The sequence below is a fragment of the Eptatretus burgeri genome, chromosome 13, assembly GCF_056783735.1.
Source record: "Eptatretus burgeri isolate ZD-2024b chromosome 13, Ebu_testis_v1, whole genome shotgun sequence".
In the NCBI taxonomy this organism is placed as follows: Eukaryota; Metazoa; Chordata; class Myxini; order Myxiniformes; family Myxinidae; genus Eptatretus; species Eptatretus burgeri.
Window position 1 is genome coordinate 28,282,882 of NC_140973.1, and position 22,800 is coordinate 28,305,681.

Genomic DNA, 22,800 nt, shown 5'->3' on the forward strand with positions numbered 1-22,800 from the left:
TAGATGCTGTTAGTGTTTTCATTCTGTAAGTAACTCACCGGAGGATGGCGTCGTGGGGAACAACGCGTTACACCGGTGAGACATCCCGCGAAGCTACAATACACGTACATGAAGCATTTCAAGTTCACGGCTCGTAGAAGATATGTGTTTCTGCCTATGTACAGTATTGTACTGTACGTACATCCAGCTGCTTTGTGCGTGGCTCATGGAAGATATGTTTTAGAACTGTGTTATGCTCAAGGCTCGTGAAAAAAAAACAAATCGCCGCGAAAACCGCGAATACGCGAGGCAATTCCCCACAAATGTAGGAGCATGTCGCAAATCATCAAATCATATTTGGCATATCCAATATGGCCACCATCGGGCATAAGGGCATATCACGACTTTTGAACCAAATGTCATAGTCAAATGAAATATGCTAATAGGGGTTTTTGAGGATGCCGATTCTGTTTTTGTGGTTAGTTTTGTGATTCAAGGTCAAGGTCACCTTCCATGGCCAAGGTCAAGGTGCTTTTCAGCCTAAAGCATGGAATATTCACATCTTCGTAGCATTTGAATTGCTTTCCATGGTCCATACATCTCAGAGTATGTAATATTTCACACCCACCCACATGCGCAGCCCCCCCCCCCCATCACGTCAGGATCCACCACTGTTAAATGCACATATTTCAAACTGAAGTTTGCTTCTTTTCTTGTATCGTGATTCTTAATTTTATTTTCTAATGCTTCAGATGATTTTCTAACATTTCAGAGGGTGTCAAAGAGCAAGGACAGAATTGTGGGTCAGACAAGAAACACAGCTGTTGTGGTTGAATTGCAGCTCATCTTTCATGAGATTCTTCTCATTTCAAACAACCTTGAGAGAGAGATGACAACCAACAGCTCAATGGACCATTGTGAATCTGAAAAGGTCCATCATGATCTCATAGGTAGAAAAGCAGAGCATCTGGACAAAATGTGGCATGGCTTCTGGACTTTGTGTGCAACAGAGGCAATCCCTTCATCATTCAAGCACCAGGGATCAAGCTGCAAAACTGCATCACTAAGCAGCTAGCAGATGATGAAGCGTCTGCGCGTCTGCTTCAGGCTCTCATGAATGGGAACCGCTGCTACAAGGAGTTTCGCAAGGAGCGATTTCTTGAGAATAAAAATAAACTCTCCATCACCCTCTCAAAAAGAAACCTGCCTCGACTCAACTCGACTCTAAATCACCCTCCGAAACCCCAGTTTCTACTGTTGTTGTTTCCACAGAAGATACTAGCTGCTGCTCAGCATCACATTGATATTGTGAAAGAGTGGGGCATATCACTGGAATCAATCTACTCTCATGATATCCTGCCATCTTCAATCATCTTTGAAGGTAATCTCACATAAAAAACAGAGAAAAGCAAGCTTATAGCAGAAATTGAGAAGCATCTGGCATATGAAGATATGGTCTTCCCATGAGGTGATGCAGCCTTCATATTGGACTTCATGTATAGAATCCATTCTTTCACAGCTCTGTCTTCTTTTGTGATATTCGCAAATGCTACAAGATGTGTTGTCTCTGCAGGTCAATCTCTATGTTCCAGGACCAGCCTCCATGTTATCTTTGACAGCTATCTGGAATCCTCTGTCAAAGGTGGTGAGAGAACTCGGCGTGCCGCTGGTAATGGAGCCGTTGATATGGAACTCATAGGTCCAGATGTCCCAATACCACAACAAATGGACAGGTTCTGGCCATCACTGAGTAATAAGACTGATTTACAGTGTCTCACTCATGTGCTTGCCATTGAACAGCACTCAACTTCCCATCATTCTTCGTGGATGCATTGCTGATGATGAAGTGGTCCCAGATGAGTTGATATGCCTGGAGTGATCATCAGAGGAATCCTCAATGTCTGCCAATATTGATGTGCTAATGGGCAGTGTCGAAGAAGTGGATGATAGACTGGTGCTTCATTGTACATGGGAAGTGGCCCGAGGCTGTGAGCGGCTCTTGGTGGTATAGAATGACACAAATACAGTAGTAAGGCTACTGCCTTTCACCACAAAGTGGTGAGTGCATGGTCTGTGTGAGCTCTGGGTGGAGTTTGGCTTAGGCAAACATAGAAGACATCCTACCACTGCACATTCTTGTTGAGAAGCTGGGCCTGAGTTTGTGTTGGGTCCCAGTGAAGGTGCACATGCTCACTGGAGATGATGCTCTGAGCAAAATTGGGACAAAACATGCTGCACTCACATGTGAGCCTGAGAAATACCTGGAAAATTTTGCCAAGTCCCATGATTTGAGCGAGGAGGCATTGAAGAAGGTTGATGAATACCTCGTTTGTGTGTGGACCGGTGCCAGATGCAAGACATCTTCTCAAACATTTGACCAGGTCAGACTTTTTTGCCAGTGAAAGCTGTCCTTGTGCAAAAGGAGGACGTGTGTGTGTGTGTGTGTGTGTGTGTGTGTGTGTGTGTGTGTGTGTGTGTGTGTGTGTGTGTGTGTGTGTCGTCTCTTGTCACAATTCACAGGAATCAGACTGCCAAAATAAGTAGTATGAACACTTAACATTCATGTCGCTCATCTTTTTTATATGATTAAAGTTGTATCGGGCTAAGCTTTGCCCATTACTTGACTCCAAAAATTATCATTGTGCTCATTGCAGCATTGCTTTGCGTTTTTCATAATATAATCTTGTTCCTTGCTACATGATGAAGTTTTCTGTTGTGTCACGGTACATGGATGACAGGCATCTTAACATCTCTGTCATGAGTTTAGGTCAAACAGTTCAGAGGTGTCTTTCCCCAATAAATCAAGGTTGCCTGATTGATTGAAGGGGGTTTCAAAGTTTCTATGGAAAATGTTCAGATTAAACCCAGATATTTCTAAAATCAAAAATGTCTAATAAATGCCTTTAAATATCATATACATTAATTTCTGTTGATTTTGACCCCAGACTACATGAAAACACATTTATTGAATCTGATACTCTCAACTTGGTGGGAAAAGACACTTCATTCATCCCTCTCGGTCAAATATATAGTGTCTACGTTTTGACAGTAGGAAAATTTGACATTGTTGCGATGGGCTGCCATCTTGGATTTTGAGTGACCGAGACCTCAGACAACCTTGAGACCCCCTTCAATCAATGAGGCAACCCTGATTTAGTGGGGAAAGACACCTCATTCATCCCTCTATGTCAAATAGTTTCTGAGTTATGACCGTGGAAAAATTTTCTATGGGCGGCCATCTTGGATTACAGTAACGAGGCATCGTCAAAAATCATTTTCAGCAATGCCATTGTATTCAGCATACCTAAAGCCACATTATATTATGGATATCAGAACCATTCTTTTACAATGTTTCCATCAAAGCATATGTGCATTTCTTGGTGGTTGATAACCATGTGGCAGCCATTTTGAAACATGACCGTTCCTCAGTTATGCTGGGTTTTTCAAAATCCCACCTCGTGAAGTTTTAAAACTATATGTGTCTATTACTCAAATCAACATTCAAATTATCTTAAGTGGCAGATGTATACAGGTCTCTAAGCCAGGCTCTGGGCGACAATGTTCAATGGATGTTCAGGATGACTGAGTGAAGCCATCCACCATCAACAAAAATGATTTGTGAGTGGCACAAAATGTTTATGGACACTGGTAGCAGAAGAAGGGGGCAAGCCGGCCGAGCCTAAATGGTAATATTGTCGAACAAGTTGTATCCCTTTAATTATATTTTATTACAACTTCAATTTGGAATGGTAATTTGTGGAGAACAAACGAACGAAAACACACACACACACACACACACACACACACACACACACACACACACACACACACACACACACACACACACACACACACACACACACTGGAGGAAATAGTATAGAATCAAGACTGAATAGAAGGAAATGAAATAACTTTTTTGTTCCAAGGCTTTACCTAACCTTTAACTAACCCTAACAGAAATGAAGCATGAATGTGCTTCATTTCTGCAAAGGTAAGTTTCTTCATTACTGCAAAGCTCAGTTTTCCAGCCGTATTAAAAGTGTTTGCCTGTTCTCGCTGTCGTCTGCACAAGTCAACCATGATTGTGTCCTTTGTTGCCCTTGAGAATTAATTGCTGTTCAACTACTGTACATGTTTGTCGATATATTTTATTGCATGTGAGTCATGTTTCTCACCCAGCTTCAACGGGCCAGATTAGTTCTTTTTAGGGTTTTTTTTCCTTCTCCATCTCTGCTTTACACCCATCTCATTCCCCTGGAAGCTGTTCTTTTTAAGACTTTGAATGTCAGTTACGCCTACCCTTGGCGTTGCAATCTATTACACCTTCCTCAATGGTAGTGAATATATCCATTCATAACAGTCAAGCAGGCAGGTACAATGTACCTGCCTATTTCAGGAAGGTACAATATAAACTTCCTGAAAGCATTCAGAAACCCAATTATCGCACCAACATTGATGTGTGTCACAGCATTGCCGATTTAGGTATCCCGAGATGGAAATTATCTTGTGGTTAATGCAGATGCACTGCACTGGTCCATCATTCCTCGTCAACATTTACTCGTTTATATCTTCTGTTCCGACCTACACCCATGCCCACAGTGCATCTGCGCTCAACACCCCGACCAACATCCCCATGACCTATGCCTCCACCCAACGCTGTGCCAACAAATTCAATCCCCTCCTCACTCGACCACTAATCCCCTTAACCTCAGCCCAGCCATGCAACATGCCTACGCTTTCCAATTTGAGGCTTATGCTCCAGTCTAATGGATCTAACCCAACAGGGTGCTGCCTCATCTTCAGAAGTTACATGTCTTATAAAAATTTTCTTTCACCAGATGTCCCACACTCACTCATACTCACCGCCCACCCTCACCCTCTTTGATTTGCACCCATCTTATAATCCACCAGTGGATGCCCCTCCCCCCTTCCAACAACTTTTTTTTTTAATACCATTTTGACAGCTAATATCATCCAAATTCATAATAATTGAACTAAACCTGGCCCTCTTAATTATAAACTAGTCAACCTCTTCACATCATTATAAGCAAAGTAATTAAATCGATAATTTCATTTGATGTCAAGACACTTTCCCTCACTCTCTGATCTCCGATCATCAGTTTGACTTCCACTTAGGTTATTCCACCTTGAACAAACTGCTTCATTTGTACGTCAGTAATGGATGGATGCCCTCAATCTCAAACAAGAGGTCAGGGCTATCTCACTCGATATTTTCCATGTCTTTGGTTCTGTTTGGTATCCCTCCATATTTTCCAAACTATTATGTTTATAATAGTATCTATGGTTCCTGTGAAGACTGCCTATCATTTTATTGTGCACTCAGTAGCAGTGATATGCTTTGGACGGAACATTATCCCAGGCTGTTCCTCTAGAGGTCAGTGTCCCTCAAGGTAGTTCTCGGAACAATCCTGTTCTTGACATATATCAACTGCAGATCCTTTTCTCTGCAAAATCAATTGAATCACTTTGCAGATGACCACTCTGTGTCATAGTTCCACACACCTCCGATGTGCAAGTTGGAGCAGCATTCATCTCTGCTATTCTGGAGAAAACAAGCAACTAGTCATTTAACTGGAATATGTCTTTCAGGGCAAGAAAGACTGATATTCTCACTTTGTCTCTTTAAAAGGACTGGCAGAAAAATTCCTCTATTTTCTATTTATGGACAGCCTTTTGGAAAAGTAGTCTCTGGAGCTTCTGGGCTTCACCATCAGTGACAAACGATCCGGTGCAGATCATATCTTCAAGCTGGCCTCCAAAGCAGGCCACCTTGGAATTCTCCACAGGGTCAGGTCCTTCTTCTGCTGTCCTCATCACAGTCTACAAAGCTTTTATCCTGAGTGTCAGATTATGGCTCCCCATTGTGGACTGATGCTGCCACTTCCCATATTACACCCCCTTGAGGACATGGAATCAAAGGCCCTCCCTGTCATTGGAATATTTCAAACACCTCTTTTCTTTTCTGTCGAACTGTCTCCCTGATTCGGTTGCCCGACAAAATTTCAAGTATGCTGCACAGCACCATCTCCTGTTCTCCCTCATTTCCACAACTCCACTTCACTGCACCCACAAGTGAGTCATTGCCAGCACCCAGGCTAAAATACAAATTCCTGCCAGTCGAACTACCTGATTCCAAAAAGACTTGGGTCAAAACTGAACCTCCTACCAACTCCACAAGAAGGCAGAAATATTTTGGCCAATTAATAAAAAGAGACGATACAGACATGTTATGCAGAATGGTGCTGATTTGAAGAAACAGCACAATTGATGATCTCAGGATGCCAAATCTTAACAAAGAGAGAATTATGAAAATGAAATAACAGTTTTTGGTTCCAAGGCTTTCAGATGTGAATATGATTCATGTATGCGAAGCTAAGTTTCTTCATCCAACAAAACATGGAACTATATCCAATGGACAATAGGCCAATTATAGAAATTGCCAGCAACAGAGAAATGGTCAAAACATGAGTCAGAAACAGTAGCAAAAAATTGCAATTTTGCAGGATGTGTCCATGCACACAGAACAAGAGATCAAAGCTAATCAATGAGATGTCATCTTATAGGATCAAAAGAAGAAGATATGTTGATGTCATTTGACATGATAGTACCAACAGAAAGAATTGTCTCCATTAAGGAAAAAGTGTCAGTTATGGACCATGAGATTGAAATAACCAGAATAAGGCACATTATGACCCTGGTGTACTAGGTGTCCTTGGACTGAATAAGAAATGTGTAAAGAAAAATATCAGCAAAATCTTACGGAAATGTAATATGAAGGGAATCAAAAAGAGAGTCCTGCTTGGGACTGTACATATTATCAAACAAACACATTAGATTGAATAAATGACAACATCCTGTATTAAGGCTATATTTGAATTTGGTAATGGAGGCCAAATGAATAATGGATCGATTGATGATATATATATATATATATATATATATATATATATATATATATATATATATATATATATATATATATATATATATATATATATATGTATTCACAATTTGTTTGATCTCCATCACAGCTCTATTCAAATTGGCGACAGTCGACTAACACATTGACGGCCAGATCTTTATTCATTCTAATTCTGGCTTTTTCTTCTCTTTCATCTCTTTTACTCTATATTCCTCTCTTTCGGTATCTATCTCTCCAAGGAAAAGTGAATTCTTGCAGAAATTTTTCTGTAAGGCTCACTTGGCTGCACCTGGATGGCTTTGAGGGTAGTGGAGTAGCGGCTGAAACCCGAATCCTATCCAGGTTCCTCCTGATGACTCCATCTTTGCTCTTTACTTCTACGGGTTCTTTCTTGGTCTTCTGTTTCAGTATGCCAGAACATAGGTCACAGATCAACCGCATTTTGATTGGACTGTTGACCTTCGACCACAACATCAGCAAACTGACAACACTGCTTTGAATTTGTTACTTTCACAAAAATGCCTCCATGAAATGAAACCTATTGTTTTGATCAAAGCATCACTTCTTGGATAGACAATACATTTCTTCAAAACAATGCTAATTCTTATTTTCATACAAAAATCGTCGCAATTAAATTTCTGAGACATACAAATTCGAACACTTCTTCACAAACAGTCAAGTCGAGAATGCTTCATTTGCCAAAATGCAGCTCAGAATGGAGGATTCACAAGAATTTGATTATTTCCCTATTGAAATATCCTTGTGTACACAGAATAAGATTATTATTAATAATAATAATAATAGGTGGCAGGAGCTGGAATTATAGGTTAATTATTTCTCTTGTTGAGCTGTATAGAATTTTTTTTCCCAAACCTTATTGGAAACTCGTGGGTGGTAAGTTTTCCGTTGTAAAAATGTCAGTCATTAATAACTCGCTATTTGTATCTTTAAATCAACAAAGGCCAATAGGCAGTTTTTCATACAATATCCAAACCTGTGCTCATATTATGCCTGATAAAAAGGTACACTGCTGAAAGATGTGTTGGCCGATATGTTCAGTGCCAAATATACGTTCTGTGCACATCATATTACAAATGATAAAGAGACATTGCTTCATGATGTCCAAGCCAATATATTCTGAAGCCAATATAAATTCAGTGCATATCATCACTGCATGTTCCTTAAAGGCATGACTGATTAAAAGCATGACCGGGTCTCCTATCATGAAGTCACCTGCTCTGCCGGTTACTGCCATGCAATCAATCCCTCTGGCTGACCTCCCCACTTTCCGATGACTCCATTACTATACTAACTATTAGGTGGCAACAACTCGTAGATTAGTTGGCCGTACACAAGCTGCGCAGGATCATTACCTCTGCCAATGAAGGTGGTCTGTCTGTGAGCAGGATATCTCAAAAAGTTGTGAACGGATTCAGATGAAATTTGGTGGATAGCTTGGGCGTGTGACAAGGACGAAATGATTTGATTTTGGTGAAGATCGGGATCTGGATACGAGAGTTTAAAAATTTTTCAAGTGATTTTTACCCATTGAGAGATGGGGCCAAAAACGATATATAGCACAATATTTCAAAAAGTTGTGGACGAGTTATGACAAAACTGGGTGGATTAATTGGGTAGGTGGCAAGAACAAGCCGATTAGATTTTGGTTAAGGGCCAGTTGCAGATCCGGCCTATTAGTGGGATACAAAACGTAAACTGTTCAGCCTGGCAAAGGTATGCGCTCCACAGAGTGCTGTTCTCGTTCAAATATGGAATCAATACTAGCATACGATTAGTGATCTTTCCAGCTGAAGAATGGGTCCGGGATATACAATGTAACTGGTGTAGACCAAGAAGGGCTCGGTGAACATAGATTTTCCTTTGCACCAGATGCTTCTCGGTCGAGTGGGTGGGGAAGTTGGGAGTAAACCTGCACTGTGCAAAAGAAAGCAGAGTTTTGCTTTATATTCTCGAGCCCTAGGGGAGAGATGCCTGCTGATATGCATCTCATCACAAACGTTTAGTTTGTGATGAGATGCATAAATGAAGGATGCTGTAAATTGCCCTTTGTGCATTTATAATAGCATGAAAAAGATATGTGCAAGGAATGTTCCAGAAAAGAACTGCATTTCCTTCAATGCAGAGAAATGTGTGGTGCATGGAGAAGAAGAAATTTGAAGGATCATGTTGTTGTTTTTTTTTGTTTTTTTTTTCCAGTGCAAACGTTACCTGGAAACATCTGCCATCATAGTGACCATTCAATTACTTCCTGTACATTATTTGACACCTGAAATCAGATCCCACTGATTTATTTTTCAATTCATCATAATTAAACATTATGGATTTAATGGCTGATACAGATTAAAGGAACAGTTTGGAAAAAGCAATTTGAGTAATCGAAATTAAGAATTCAAAGCATTATAATAAATGTCAGTGTGTGCGTGTGTGCGTGCATGTGTGTGTGTGTGTGTCTTCTCCATAACTTCAAAATCATGAAACCGAACGCCCTCAAACTTTGCACGCATACTAAGGGAACTCCAAGGGAGTGCACGAATGAAAATTGGGTGTTTGGGTTAATTTAAACACCCCTTTTGAAGATAATTGATGGCCTTATTTAATTATCCTATATCAAGGCTTCATCCTTGGTCAACCCCTTTGTCAGCCCTCTGTGTTTGCTGGGGTCTTAATTCACCATTTTTTTTAAATTGACCTGCTCAACAACGTCTTGACTTGGAACAGGCCACAACAGTTTCTTAACAATAAAGAGCGCAAAATTTTTTTTTTCTTTCCTTACATATCATTGAATGCCGAATATTCACACCTATGAATTGCTGTATACATCGCAATGCTTAGAAGTGCCCAGAGACGCCAGTGTTCACAGCTTTATTTCATTTCCGCACATGCGACAAGTTCTTGAATCTCTTACTCTGAGCCAATTTTCAAAATTTAAACTGCAGCACTGACCTCAGCAGCAGTTTGACTGCTAAAAAAAAAAGTGCTCATTTGTCCAATTCGCACACTGTTTGACACTCCAGGGGGTGTTTAATATGACGGATCGGCGATCGCTAATCGCTTGCCAAGCCTGCCATTCCTTATCAATCGCTTCATTGGAGTGTTTATTTGAGTGCTTAAGCCACTTGGCCAGGGCTCGACAAGCTGCCCTGGATGTTTGTTTTTAAGCCATGGTGATGCACGGCAAATGTAACCGCAATGTCCCTTTGCACAACACAATCAAAAATCCATTGAAAGACTACAAAGTTCAGACCCCACCTGCTCGTGTTGCGCCCAGTGGTGTTGTGCAGTGTCAGGCCTGCTGGTCCTTAACGGATGGATGGAGGGAAGGATGGATGGAAGGCATGGATGGAGGGACCAAACCGATATTTGTCAGCCATGGCGAGACAGTATGTGGTGATTAAATAACTTTTTTTGTTAATTACAGTTGTCATTTTTGAAAATAAAATTACAAATTGGCATTCAAGACAATGTTAGGTGATCATGTAAATGAAGTACTTATGAAACCATGTGTTCTGTTGTCTTAGTTAAATCTGACAAAAGTTCAAAATGTAACCTTCACCTCAGAGGGGTCATGCTGAGCACTGGTGAAGCCCAGAGACACTCACCACATACTGAACAAGAATGGCACTCGGTACAGCGCTTACTTCCGCTAAGTTGAAAGATTTACGTTTTGTATCCCACTGTTGAGCCAGATCTGAATCTGCATCTGAGCTAAAATTGAATCGGCTTGTTTTTGTCACCGAACCAACTCATCCACCGAGTTTTGTCATAACTCATCCACAACTTTTTGAAACATCATCCCATTATCGTTTTTGACCCCATCTCTCAATGGTGAAGAAACACTTAGAAATTAAATAATTCTTGTATCCGGATCAGGATCCGAATCTTCACCAAAATCGAGTCAATATATCCTTGTTACACACCCACCTGTTCACCAAATTTCATCCGATATCCTGCTCACAGACAGACAGGGGTGAAAGCATAACCTCCACCCACCTTTTGTGACAGACATAATTAACAGAATTAAATAGTGCTTCAAAGTATATGGAAGACAGTTTGAAAATTTACAATGAAAACGAAAGGGCCCAGACTTTTGTTGCCTGTACACCATAGTAGGGTAAGAATACTGATTCTGGCTCACTTTTCCCCATGTAAATGAATGGGGGATTTTCAGCGATTTATATTTTTTTTCCCTAAAAATAAATCCCCTTTTTATCCCAAGGTATATTTATTTGTCTCCCCTTTTAACTTGGAGGTTGAACCTCATTGAATTGAACACCTGGGGGTTGAACAGCTCACTCATTGAACCTATAAAGATTTGTTCATTCTCAAATTCCTTCAATAGTTTAATTTTCTTTGCACAATAATCTTCATCTAAAATATTGACAAACAAAACATTTGAATCTTTATATTTTTTAAGATACCCCATTTGTGCCATTACGAAATGATAAACTTCTCTTAATGCTCTTGTTTGACCACCTCCTGAGCCACAGGTTATTTTTTGTTAAGCCCCGCCCACTTTTCTTTAAGCCCCGCCCACTTTTGTTAAGCCCCGCCCACTTTTCATAAGGTAATTTTTCTAAGCCACGCCCACTTTTCCTAAGCTCCGCCCACTTTTGCTAAGCTCCGCCCACTTTTCATAAGGTATTTTTTCTAAGCCACGCCCACTTTTCCTAAGCTCCGCCCACTTTTGCTAAGCTCCGCCCACTTTTCATAAGGTATTTTTTCTAAGCCACGCCCACTTTTCCTAAGCCCCGCCCACTTTTGTTAAGCCCCGCCCACTTTTCATAAGGTAATTTTTCTAAGCCACGCCCACTTTTTCTAAGCTCCGCCCACTTTTGCTAAGCTCCGCCCACTTTTCATAAGGTATTTTTCCTAAGCCACGCCCACTTTTCCTAAGCTCCGCCTACTTTTGCTAAGCCCCGCCCACTCTTACATCATTTCCAGTTCATCTCTGACTCACAAAGAAATCACTAGAAAATTACAGGATGTTATGGTTTTGAAAAATTTCCCAATGAAGGCTTGCCTAGGCTTGCCCAGGGAATTTCCAAAGGAAACCACACCCACCAGTCTTTCTCTATAAAAGCTTCAAACCCAGGCTCCATTTTAAACATTTGTTCTTGCTGGCAATGGTGTTCTGTGTGCTTGTCTCAAACTCTCTGTCTTCTATGGAACTAAACCTTCAAGTTGATGAACTGGATTCAAACCTCTTATCTATTGAGGTAAGATTTTTTATTTTCCTATTTTCAAACTTTGATTGAAGCATACTCATTTAATAATTAAATAACTTAATTAATACATTATTATTTTCTCTCACAGGAAATTGTATCTGAAAATACTGCTTTTGCTACAACTTGGGGGGAAATTGTTGGCTTGGTTGAAGACCTTGAGTGGGATGACTTTGGTGTTCCTTGGAACTCTCTGTCTTCCATGGAACTAAACCTTCAAGTTGATGAACTGGATTCAAACCTCTTATCTATTGAGGTAAGATTTTTTATTTTCCTATTTTCAAACTTTGATTGAAGCATACTCATTTAATAATTAAATAACTTAATTAATACATTATTATTTTCTCTCACAGGAAATTGTGTCTGAAATACGAAATGAAAATACTGCTTTTGCTACAACTTGGGGCGAAATTGTTGGCTTGGTTGAAGACCTTATGAGCGACCAAGACCCACAGAACGAGTTCGTCCTTGATGACCCAACCAAAGAGTTATACCTTGGAGACCAGCAAAATCCTGAAAAGAGTTTTACAGCAATAGTACTCATTGTGAGTTATCAAGACAATACCCACTGAACAAGTTATACCTTGATGAGCCAGAATACAAGTTTTACCTTGGAGACTCACAAATTTTGAAAAAATCAGTAAATGAGTTCTGCCTTGATGGTTTAAATAACTACCTTGGAGACTCAGGAAAAGGGTTCTGCCAAGATGGTTCTAAATATGGGGCCTACCTTGGAGACTCACAAATTTTGAAAAATCAGTAAATGAGTTCTGCCTTGATGGTTTAAATAACTACCTTGGAGACTCAGGAAAAGGGTTCTGCCAAGATGGTTCTAAATATGGGGCCTACCTTGGAGACTCACAAATTTTGAAAAAATCAGTAAATGAGTTCTGCCTTGATGGTTTAAATAACTACCTTGGAGACTCAGGAAAAGGGTTCTGCCAAGATGGTTCTAAATATGGGTCCTACCTTGGAGACTCACAAATTTTGAAAAAATCAGTAAATGAGTTATCCTTAAGAGACTTTGTAAGTTGGTTTTACTTTGAATACTTGAAATGTGGGTTCTGGATTGATAACTCACAATGTGATACATATCTTGGAAACTCAACGGGAATGTGGTTATACCTTGAAGACTTGGAAAGTTGGGTTTATGTTGGACACTTGAAACTTTTTTGGGGGCTTTTATTTATTTATTTATTTATTTATTATTATTATTATTTTATTTATTTATATTTTGGAGACTTTTGGAGTTGCTATCACTCTTTGGGATCTAAACCTATCGATGTAGTTCTTTGTCGGATGGTGCTTGATGGGAGCAAGATCAAGAAAGTTCTGGGAAGAAAGTGCAGGCTTACTCCCCCTTTCTACGTCATCAAACCTGAAAGCCTTAAAAGACAGAATTGGAAGAAGAAAAAAAAACGTAAAAATATATATATATAGGTGGAAATCTCATTTTGAAAAAGACATTGTGTTGGGTGAGGATTGAGTTGGGGTTGAGATTTTGAATGTGAGGGTTGGGACACACACACATACACACCAACAAACAAAGTTAAGCCTTGACTATTCAGTTGAGGATTCTGTGTTTGGGGTTCACAGATCTAAGAACGTCCCCCTTGACACACATTATATACTGTTATACACCTCGGACTTGGCCCTCGAGTGTCCACAACGGTGTATAGTAGGAGGGAGTGAAGCGCCAACCTATTGCTCCCATTACACACACACACACAAACAAAAGTTAAGCCTTGACTATTCAGTTGAGGATTCTGTGTTTGGGGTTCACAGATCTAAGAACGTCCCCCTTGACACACATTATATACTGTAATACACCTCGGACTTGTCCCTCTAGTGTCCACAAAGGTGTATTATATGCTTAGTTTTGTCTTTTGTAATTCCTGTGAATAAAATGAACCTAAAATCTCTTCCCCTTCCAAATCATATATTTTATAAGTCCAAGGAACTGTATCTATTACATCAACAATTTTAAAAAGTTCTTTCGTCCATCGTTCAGTAAAACCCTTTTCAAAATGAGATTTCCACCTATATATTCTTACGATATCACCAACTTTGAACTTAGGTTTTCTGACATTAATCTCTTTTTCATATTTTAATTTTGTAAATGTTTCTGATGGCTTCATATTCGTTGACGTGTGAATCGTGTCATTATACTTATCCACAATATCCTGAATAAAAGATAACCATTGTTGTGAACCGAGTTGTGTGAATTTTTTATATAGTCTCTCTTTTAAGGTACGATTAAAACGTTCAACAACAACTGCCTTCCCTTCATTAAAGGTACTGTATAATGTAATACTGTTATTTTTTAAAAAATTCATAAATGTCTTGTTATAAAACTCTCTACCCTCATCAGTCCACAATTTCTTAGGTTTTCTCTTACTTTTATTAAATATCTGTTGAAAAGCTAACATAAGAGTATTACCTGTTTTGTTTTTTAAAGGGACAACCCACGCATATCTACTCCTCAAATCAATAACGGTTAAAGCATACTTGTACCCCTTATCATTATTGAGTTCAATCAAATCAGCAGACCAGATATAATCAACTTCCTTGGAATAAACTTTCCTTCTCTGAAACTTTGTGAATATTGGTTTATGTAATTCATCAGCTAATTGCTCTTCAGTCTTAATGGCATCATTAGAGCCTATAAGTTTTTTGAATTTCCAAGTCCAAGTTTCAATTTAGCACTAATCATCTTCTTCACGATGAACCTATCAACTTTTTCTCTCAAGGTTGGATTTTGTATCAGAGACAAATTATATAACATTTCTCTATCGGCTTCATGCTTTTCTTCCAACGTTGTGGTATTCCCATAATCAATATCGTGTCTCATGCACACTTCATCAACTCTATTGATTGGTTTACTCCAGGATTTAGGATTGTCTGCCTCATCTAATCTTTTATCCAAGTTTGTGCCTGGACCACAGAAAGAATACCCTGGAAGATGTAATTCCCCTGGTATTCCAGTAGTTGTAAATTTACTTCCTGATAAAAACTTTTGTATATCTCCTCCGAGTTTGTGTTTGGAGATAAATTGATTTTTTTTTGAACCACACACCGAACATATACCTTTTTGTATAACCCTGTTATTTTTACTTTTAATATATGAAATATTTTTAGTATTAGTTTTCTTTTTACATTTGAGACAATAACTCATTTATTTATGAGAAAAATTTCTGCAGAGTGCAAAAACCTTTTTAGTTTCCAACATGCACATTTGAATCTTAATTTTTAAAACATAAAGAATCCTTAGAAATGCCTTCACTCTCTCCTCCATTTATTTAAGAAAAAACTTGAATTAAAATACATGTCTTCTCGATGTCGATAGTCTTGTCGAAAGTATTGTAAATAGACTTTTTAATTCTTTGTATTCCTCCCTGGTGAGATAAGTTAATTTCTTTAATACCTCTATTCTTTTTTGAATCTCACTGGTTTCCATATTTTGATATTTATTCATTCTCTCTCTTTCCTCCCTCTCTCTCTTCTCTCTTTCCTCCTTCTCTCTCTCCTCCTCCTCCTTTTCCTCCTCTTCCCTCTCTTCTTCAACTCCTTCCTCATCCCTTACTATACTTGAATCGTTTACACCCCATAGAATATTATACATATATTCATCAGGATTTCTTGTTATTCCTGTATCCAAAATAATTTTTTTACAACAGGATACCAATAAAATTTCTTTTGAATTTCTAAAAGAGCCTTACCTTTTCTTAACCTTATAATTTTTTCATTATTTAACATTCTAATTAAATCTAAAGTTGTTGGTTTATCAACATCAGCATAATGCCAATCTTTTATTGAAAATACCTCATTCTTATGTTGTAGAACATATTTATTAAAATACCGAATACCCTTTTCTTGAAGGTATGCTTGGACACAGAAATGATAATTTTCTTGAAGCCTTCTTGCTGTCATTTATGTATTAGAAATATATGTTAGAATAATATTATGGCACGAAACACCTCCCCATCTTCCCATAGTTAAATCATTTTGTATTTCCTTACTTATTATATATAATCCTGTTTTTTCTGTTTTCATGAGATAAACAAGGGCAAAACCATTATTATATTTACCCTTATTAAATTCTTTTATTTGTTGTTTACTAATCGTGGCTCCACAAAACTCATTCTCGATACCAAGTGGATAATATTCTTCCTTACGAGACTGATTTAATTGTTCCAGGTCTTCGAGGTTAATTTTAAATGACCAATTATACCCTAAATCATTCATATCATACCCCCATTGTTCTATTCTCATACAAACGATACGCCCTTCTTTATAAAAATTTATTTTAATTCGAACTGTGAATTCTGTATGACCTGGAGATAATATCAACACTTCTGTATCTTTAGAATACACAGCCGTTTTATTTAAGTATATATATTGTGATAAATCGCTTAATCTCACCAAGTCATTCGCGTCAGTCGGGCTTGGATAATTTTTTAATTTATAAGCATTTTTCATGTTAATATTTTTGTTTATATTATATTTATATCGTTCAGCCTGTGCCTTTGTATAATAATTTGATAAATCAATATCCAGTTCTTGAGATACACCAAAGATAGAACCATCTTTACCAACATAAGTCATTTATATTAGATTAAAAATAATATCATAAAATTTTTTATTTTTGTTGAGTTGAAATAACACATATAGACATAATTGACCACAACACTTGGAATTTAATTCTTGGACTTGAAATGTTTGATAAACACCATTCTGTAAGAATTTTATGACTTCAACAGGTGGTGGAAGACCAAAACTATCAAAATAATATTTGTCTTGACTATTAAAAATACAAACCCAATGAGAACCGTTCCCATCATTATCTTCTAAGTTCATAATAATATTCTTTGTATGTTTCGACACATTTGTTAATTCATCTCTCATACAAATAACCACATTATGAATTTTTAATTTCTTACAATATTTGGCAAGTTGTAAATTTGATGTTGTATTCTTTCCAAATTCTTTCAACCACTCATCAATGCTCATTTATTTATTAGAAAGATATAATCCATTACCTCTTTTCGTTAATTTTACACCTGCTTGTGCTATAGAAGAAAGCATATCTCCAACTAACAATCTCGCTTTATCAGGCAGACCTTCAAGTTTTTCAGCAAAATCTACAATTACACCACTTCCACTAATTTGTTTCTCCAACTCTTTGTTATGTCTTTCCAATTCTTTTTGAGCCTGGAGTTGAGCCTTCCTTTCGTTGGCAGTTTTGACCGCTGTTGAAATACCACCCGTCAATGCTCCAACCGCACTTAAACCAGCAAATAAAGGAATTAGAAATGGGAGAAATCCTCCACTCGTCTCTCTTATTGAATATTTTTTAACATTGGTTTTGTCATTTTAATTTTAAGTGAGCCAGTGTCATTCAAGATTTTAACCTGTTCTCTTGTGAGCAAAACATCAATTCTTACTGCTCCTTTTCTCTGAATTGTATTAACGTTAATCGTACAAGGCTTTTGATTTTGAACACAAGATGATAGTTTATGAAGATTGATTTGATTAACATATACCCCAGTTGGTACTTTGCCACTCATTTATTTAACAAAAAAATTATGTGAGACTAATCATCACACCATTATCTGTATTAATCTGCAATTCTGTTTCTTCCAAAAGCAAACAATATGTATCAACTTCTTCACTCTCTCCTCTTTCAATGTATAGGGAAGTATCCACTCGATTAGACTTTATAGTTTCTTTTTGAGCGCTCAGGTCAAACGTATAGATTGTATACAAACTTTTAAATGCTGTCATATCCAAAATAGGTTCTTTATTTCCATTACTTTCACACACCTTTTGGTAAGACTTGTATGCTTCAGCAAAATCATTTTTTCCCAATTAATTTCCAATCTATCTCGTGGATAAAATGTTCCATCTAGAGAAACGCGAAGTTGTTTCACCTTAGCATTATCACTCAATGCATTATTCTTATCAGTCGCAGTATCACCATCTGGCTTTTTAAAAATCATCCACAGATATCGTGGCTTTCCTTCCAGAACACCCAAATTCCACGTGTAAGTAGTTTGATTGAGTTTAACGTGTTGACATCTTCTTTTGAGGTATGATACACTGAGTGGTTTTTTTGAGTTAAGTCTTCGATTCAACATCTCTTCTGTTTTAAGATTAGGAGTATATTCACTGATATACCAACTCATCTCCTCAATTACAAATTTATTCTGATCACCAAAAGCATTACCAACACCAAAAAGCAATCTATTTTCATTATCATTCCTTTGTAGTTGAAATCTAATTTTAAGACCATACAGAACTTTATCATAATCACAAAATCCAAATATACCTTTAAGAGGAACTGCCACAGTAAAACTATTTTCTGCTTTTGTATCATCATTATACATTCCTTTCCTTTGAGTATACCCAGGGTCTGTGTTTGTTCCCGTTGACATATCAGGAATAAAACCTTCGACAGACCCCTTTCCCATTCTATCACTGAATGTATAGAGTGTAAATTTCATCATTTCAGATACAGCAGAGACATAATCAACCGCTTCAACTTCTTGTGTTCCAATATACAATCGCACACTATCAAACATTTTCCAGAAGAAATCATTTACAAGTGTAGCGTTTGTGTTATTCCCAGCCTTAGTGAATTTAAATTTACACAACAAGAAACTTTCGGAGAGATTCAAATAGGTTTGTTGATTATTTATTTCAAAACTTTTTGTACCATTTGTATTCCAGTCTGTTCCAGTTATTGCATTTACCTTGAAGTAATCTTCTTTTTTAGTGGAGTTTGAGATAATAATAGTATCATCCAAATCATAGATACTATCAATTGCTTCCATACTTGTATTTATTTAGGAAAAAAGATGTTAAAACTTTTGAAACCCTGATCCAAGTATTTGAATTATTTTCTGTCGTTCTTGGGGGACAACTGAGTTTTACCTTTCTTAATTTCTTTTATTGCTTGTAATTTATGAGATTCTTTCTGAGCATCTTTTATACTCTTTACAGCACCTGCTACATTTCCCACAGCAGAAGCAGTTGAACCAATTAGGTCTTTATGTTTAAGAATAGTTGAACCAATACCCATGAGAGTATCAATTATCCCATCTCCTCTAAATTGATGTCCGACACCCCTTTGTCTCTTAGGTTTATAGTATCCTCTACCAAGATACATACCTTCACCCTTGTAGTACGGGGAAAGGAACATCCCATCCCCTGTAATTATTTTATATTTTCCCAACTCGTGCTTCCTCACAATAACCATCGTATTTATTTATTGAAAAACTTCACGTAGGTGAATTCTGATGGATATAACTTCTCCATTAAAAGAGATCACACGATTATCTTGGTCGGTTATCCTAAAATTTACTCTGTGTATGGTTTTTCCTGACACAGGTAGATAAACCAAATTTTTAGGCTCCATATTGAATTTATAACCAATTGGGGTTGAGTATGCGCTGAATGAAAATATTGTATTTGTTTTTAATCCATCATTATAAGCACCATCAATCAAATCACAGTGAATTAACACCGAATTTATTCCTGAGGATATTTGAATGACATTATCACTGTAAAACGTCCCATTAGTTTCAATCTTTTTGAGGAGAAACCTAATAACTCTCTAAATGAATTATCAATTGTGAAATCAACCTTGTAGTTATTTTTAACTTTAATCGTTGATTTTGAAGTATGTTTTTGAATGTTTATAACAATATTTTTGGTTCATCACCCTGTTCTTTCATAAGACGAGCAATTTCGGAAGATATTTGAGAAATCTCGTATGCTCGAATTGAGACTGTTATCGTTTTGTATCCACTTCCCGGATTATAACTAAACTTGTCATTTTTCTCGGTTATATTAAATAAGGTATTATAAGTCTCCATGGACAATAAAGATGCCTCATATTCTTTTGTTGTGTCAAGTTGTAGTGGGTATGGGAATGAAGATGTGTGGTCGCTTGTTGTGAAATTAAAACTCAGGATTGTGCTTCTCATCTTATTTAATATGAGATAAAATGTCTTTATATTGAGATTTATTAATTATTTTCATGTTCATCAACTGGTCTAAAATGGCTGATGCTTCATTAAAACAATTGTTATTTCCAGCCTTCTTACTGCCGAACAACAATAACAGTCTATTAACTAATTGCGATGGGTCATTTGGAAGAAAACTAATACCTGAACCAAGGATACTTAAAGCCTGAATAATGTGTTTCTCCTTCTCATTCTTCCTACTTTTACCAGAAAGAATAACCTTATAATTTAGAGTGTTCAGCAAATCAATATATACTCTATCATCATTATTTTCCATATCCAATGGTTTATCAATATACTTTGATTCATCCCTCACAGTTGAACCTTGTCTTCCATCTTTTGTGAGAAGAAACATTAATCTCGGAGTTAGTTTAACAGGGGGTTGAGCAGAACTTAAGAACCTTAATTCATCATTAAATATCAATACCTTTTCTTGAACAAGATGAAATATTGCTGGTTGTTCTGTTGGAATGAGTCCTGCTTTGGTTTTTGAATCCGCTGAATATTCATTGTTTTGAACAGCATTCACAATATAATCAGGGGGTTGATTAATCTCTTCCAGTTGTTGAAATAAACCTTCATCATCATATTCTAATTCTCCTAAATGCTCTAATTCTTCCTCCGTCATTTGACTGAAATCTTTTAACATTTGAAGCTTTCTAGGAGTATATTCTACTGTGGGAACTGTGGAAACATCTTTCATTTTTTCTTGGGAAGTTTTTAAAAGTGGTTTAAAAAATTTCTCTTGTTTTTTTTCAAATGCTTCTTCGCCCGTTAGTTTCTGTCTGCGTTTCTTCTTTATGTCTTCCTGTTGTTTTACAACTTTTGAAACCAACTCTTGATGTTCCTTAAATCTTCTTGCTCTTTCTTTTGTATCCATTTATTTATTGTAAAATATCATTTAATGAATTGTAAAGATCAACAGGGAAATTTTCCTTTTCTTCATCATTCAAGTAGATGTGTTCAAATAAATCCTTTTCTTTAAATATTTCATCAAATTCTTTATTAACATTAATGCGAGTTGTAATTTCTTCTTCACTAATCCTTGCATCTCTGCTTTTCATACGTTTGTGTTGAGTTTCTTCATCAACATCAAAACCGAATGATAAAATCTTCACTCCGCTCAGATATTTAATAATTTGTCTCGTTCCTTCTGGATTAGTTTCTAATATCCCAACACCACCAGATTTTAGTTTCTTTAACTCACTCTTACAATGTGAATATTTTGTTGTACCAAGAGAAACCTCCTCAAATATTTGTCCTTCATTCCTCAATCGCATATGTTCCTCCACTGAAATATAGTGATAATCTTCACCTTTTACTTCTCCAGGTCTTATTGCTCTAGTTGTTGTTGATACAATGCGTATCACGGGGTGTTTTTAAGTAAATTTACAATATTCTCATTTGTACTACACAAGAACCTTGATTTATGAAAGTTTTTTCCAGAAGCAGATTTACCCACAAGATTTATAATAATAGTTGTCATTTATATATGTAATTGTTTATAAAACAAAAAATATATCCCTTAATATCTCATCTTGTTTCACAACAATATATTTATATTTTTCAGTCGTGTGCTTCATATAATCCTCAAATTTCTTTTTACTACATAATGTAGAACAATTATCTCTCCAAAAATTATTGATATCTATTGAATTTAACTTGAATAAAATAAAAGTATTAGCATTGTTTCTGATGGAACGACGAGGAAGTTGAAAGTACGATTGACTAAGATAAATACAATTACAAGAAGAATGTCTCCCTCTTGTGTAGTAGCTGTCCATTACCGTTTGGTTTCTCTCATTAACACAATCATCAAAGATAACGAGGTTCTTTTTTGATTTATCCAAATCTTGGGGAGATGGTATATCATCCGTATTATCACTAAGAATACAAGTTATAAGATTTGATTTCTTTTTACATCTCTGTGTATCACAAAATAGTTGAATTATATCTTCAATGTTATAATCATTTAGGTTTTTTGACGTTTAAATAAACCTATTATATCTTCTTTTTGAAGACCAGCATTAAAACCTTGTGAGAGTAGTTGATACTCTGGTTGAAAACTTCGACTTTGTGAAAATTATTAAATTATCATAATCTAAAAAGTTGGGAGTGAGGAGCATTTTTAAAAGTAAGCAGGTTTTTCCACATCCACTTGAACCAACTATGAGACATCTTAATGAATTTGGGAGATTTTTATGGTTGTTAAATTTTATCTTATTTTCCCAAATAGGTAAAAAATCATTCATTTATATATTTGAAAAACAGGTTATTTAATTTATTATTGGCTTTTTTAGAAACTCTATATTTTATCCTAAGTTCAGGTTTAATTTCAAGATAATCCATTATTTTATTTATACAATATCTTGTGTTGATATTTCCCTGAAAATTACATCCATGAATAATATACAACAACAATCCTTTGAACATTTCTCTTATACGTTCAGTTTCTTCCCTTGTAAGGAAAGGTGTGTTATCATCCTCATACTTTACATTCATTTCTCTAATCAATCTTGTAAAGTAATTCATTTTTGGTGTAAATCTAAAAGAATTATTTTCCTTTTTATATTTTTATTATCATTAATTAGAAGATAATCACAGAATA

General features: G+C 36.7%; 2 protein-coding genes across 2 annotated transcripts in view; one reads left to right on the forward strand and one right to left on the reverse strand.

Moving 5' to 3' along the window:
* The window catches only part of LOC147014135 (gamma-aminobutyric acid receptor subunit alpha-2-like), a 287,780-nt gene that overhangs the window by 211,991 nt on the left and 52,989 nt on the right, over window positions 1–22,800 (reverse strand). The window lies entirely within an intron of this gene.
* Window positions 11,082–12,828, forward strand: LOC147014137 (uncharacterized). Its single transcript, XM_085850712.1, has 3 exons — window positions 11,082–12,159; window positions 12,257–12,421; window positions 12,519–12,828. Exons 1-3 carry the CDS (start codon window positions 12,067–12,069, stop codon window positions 12,735–12,737), a joined length of 477 nt encoding a protein of 158 aa, XP_085706838.1. The 5' UTR covers window positions 11,082–12,066; the 3' UTR covers window positions 12,738–12,828.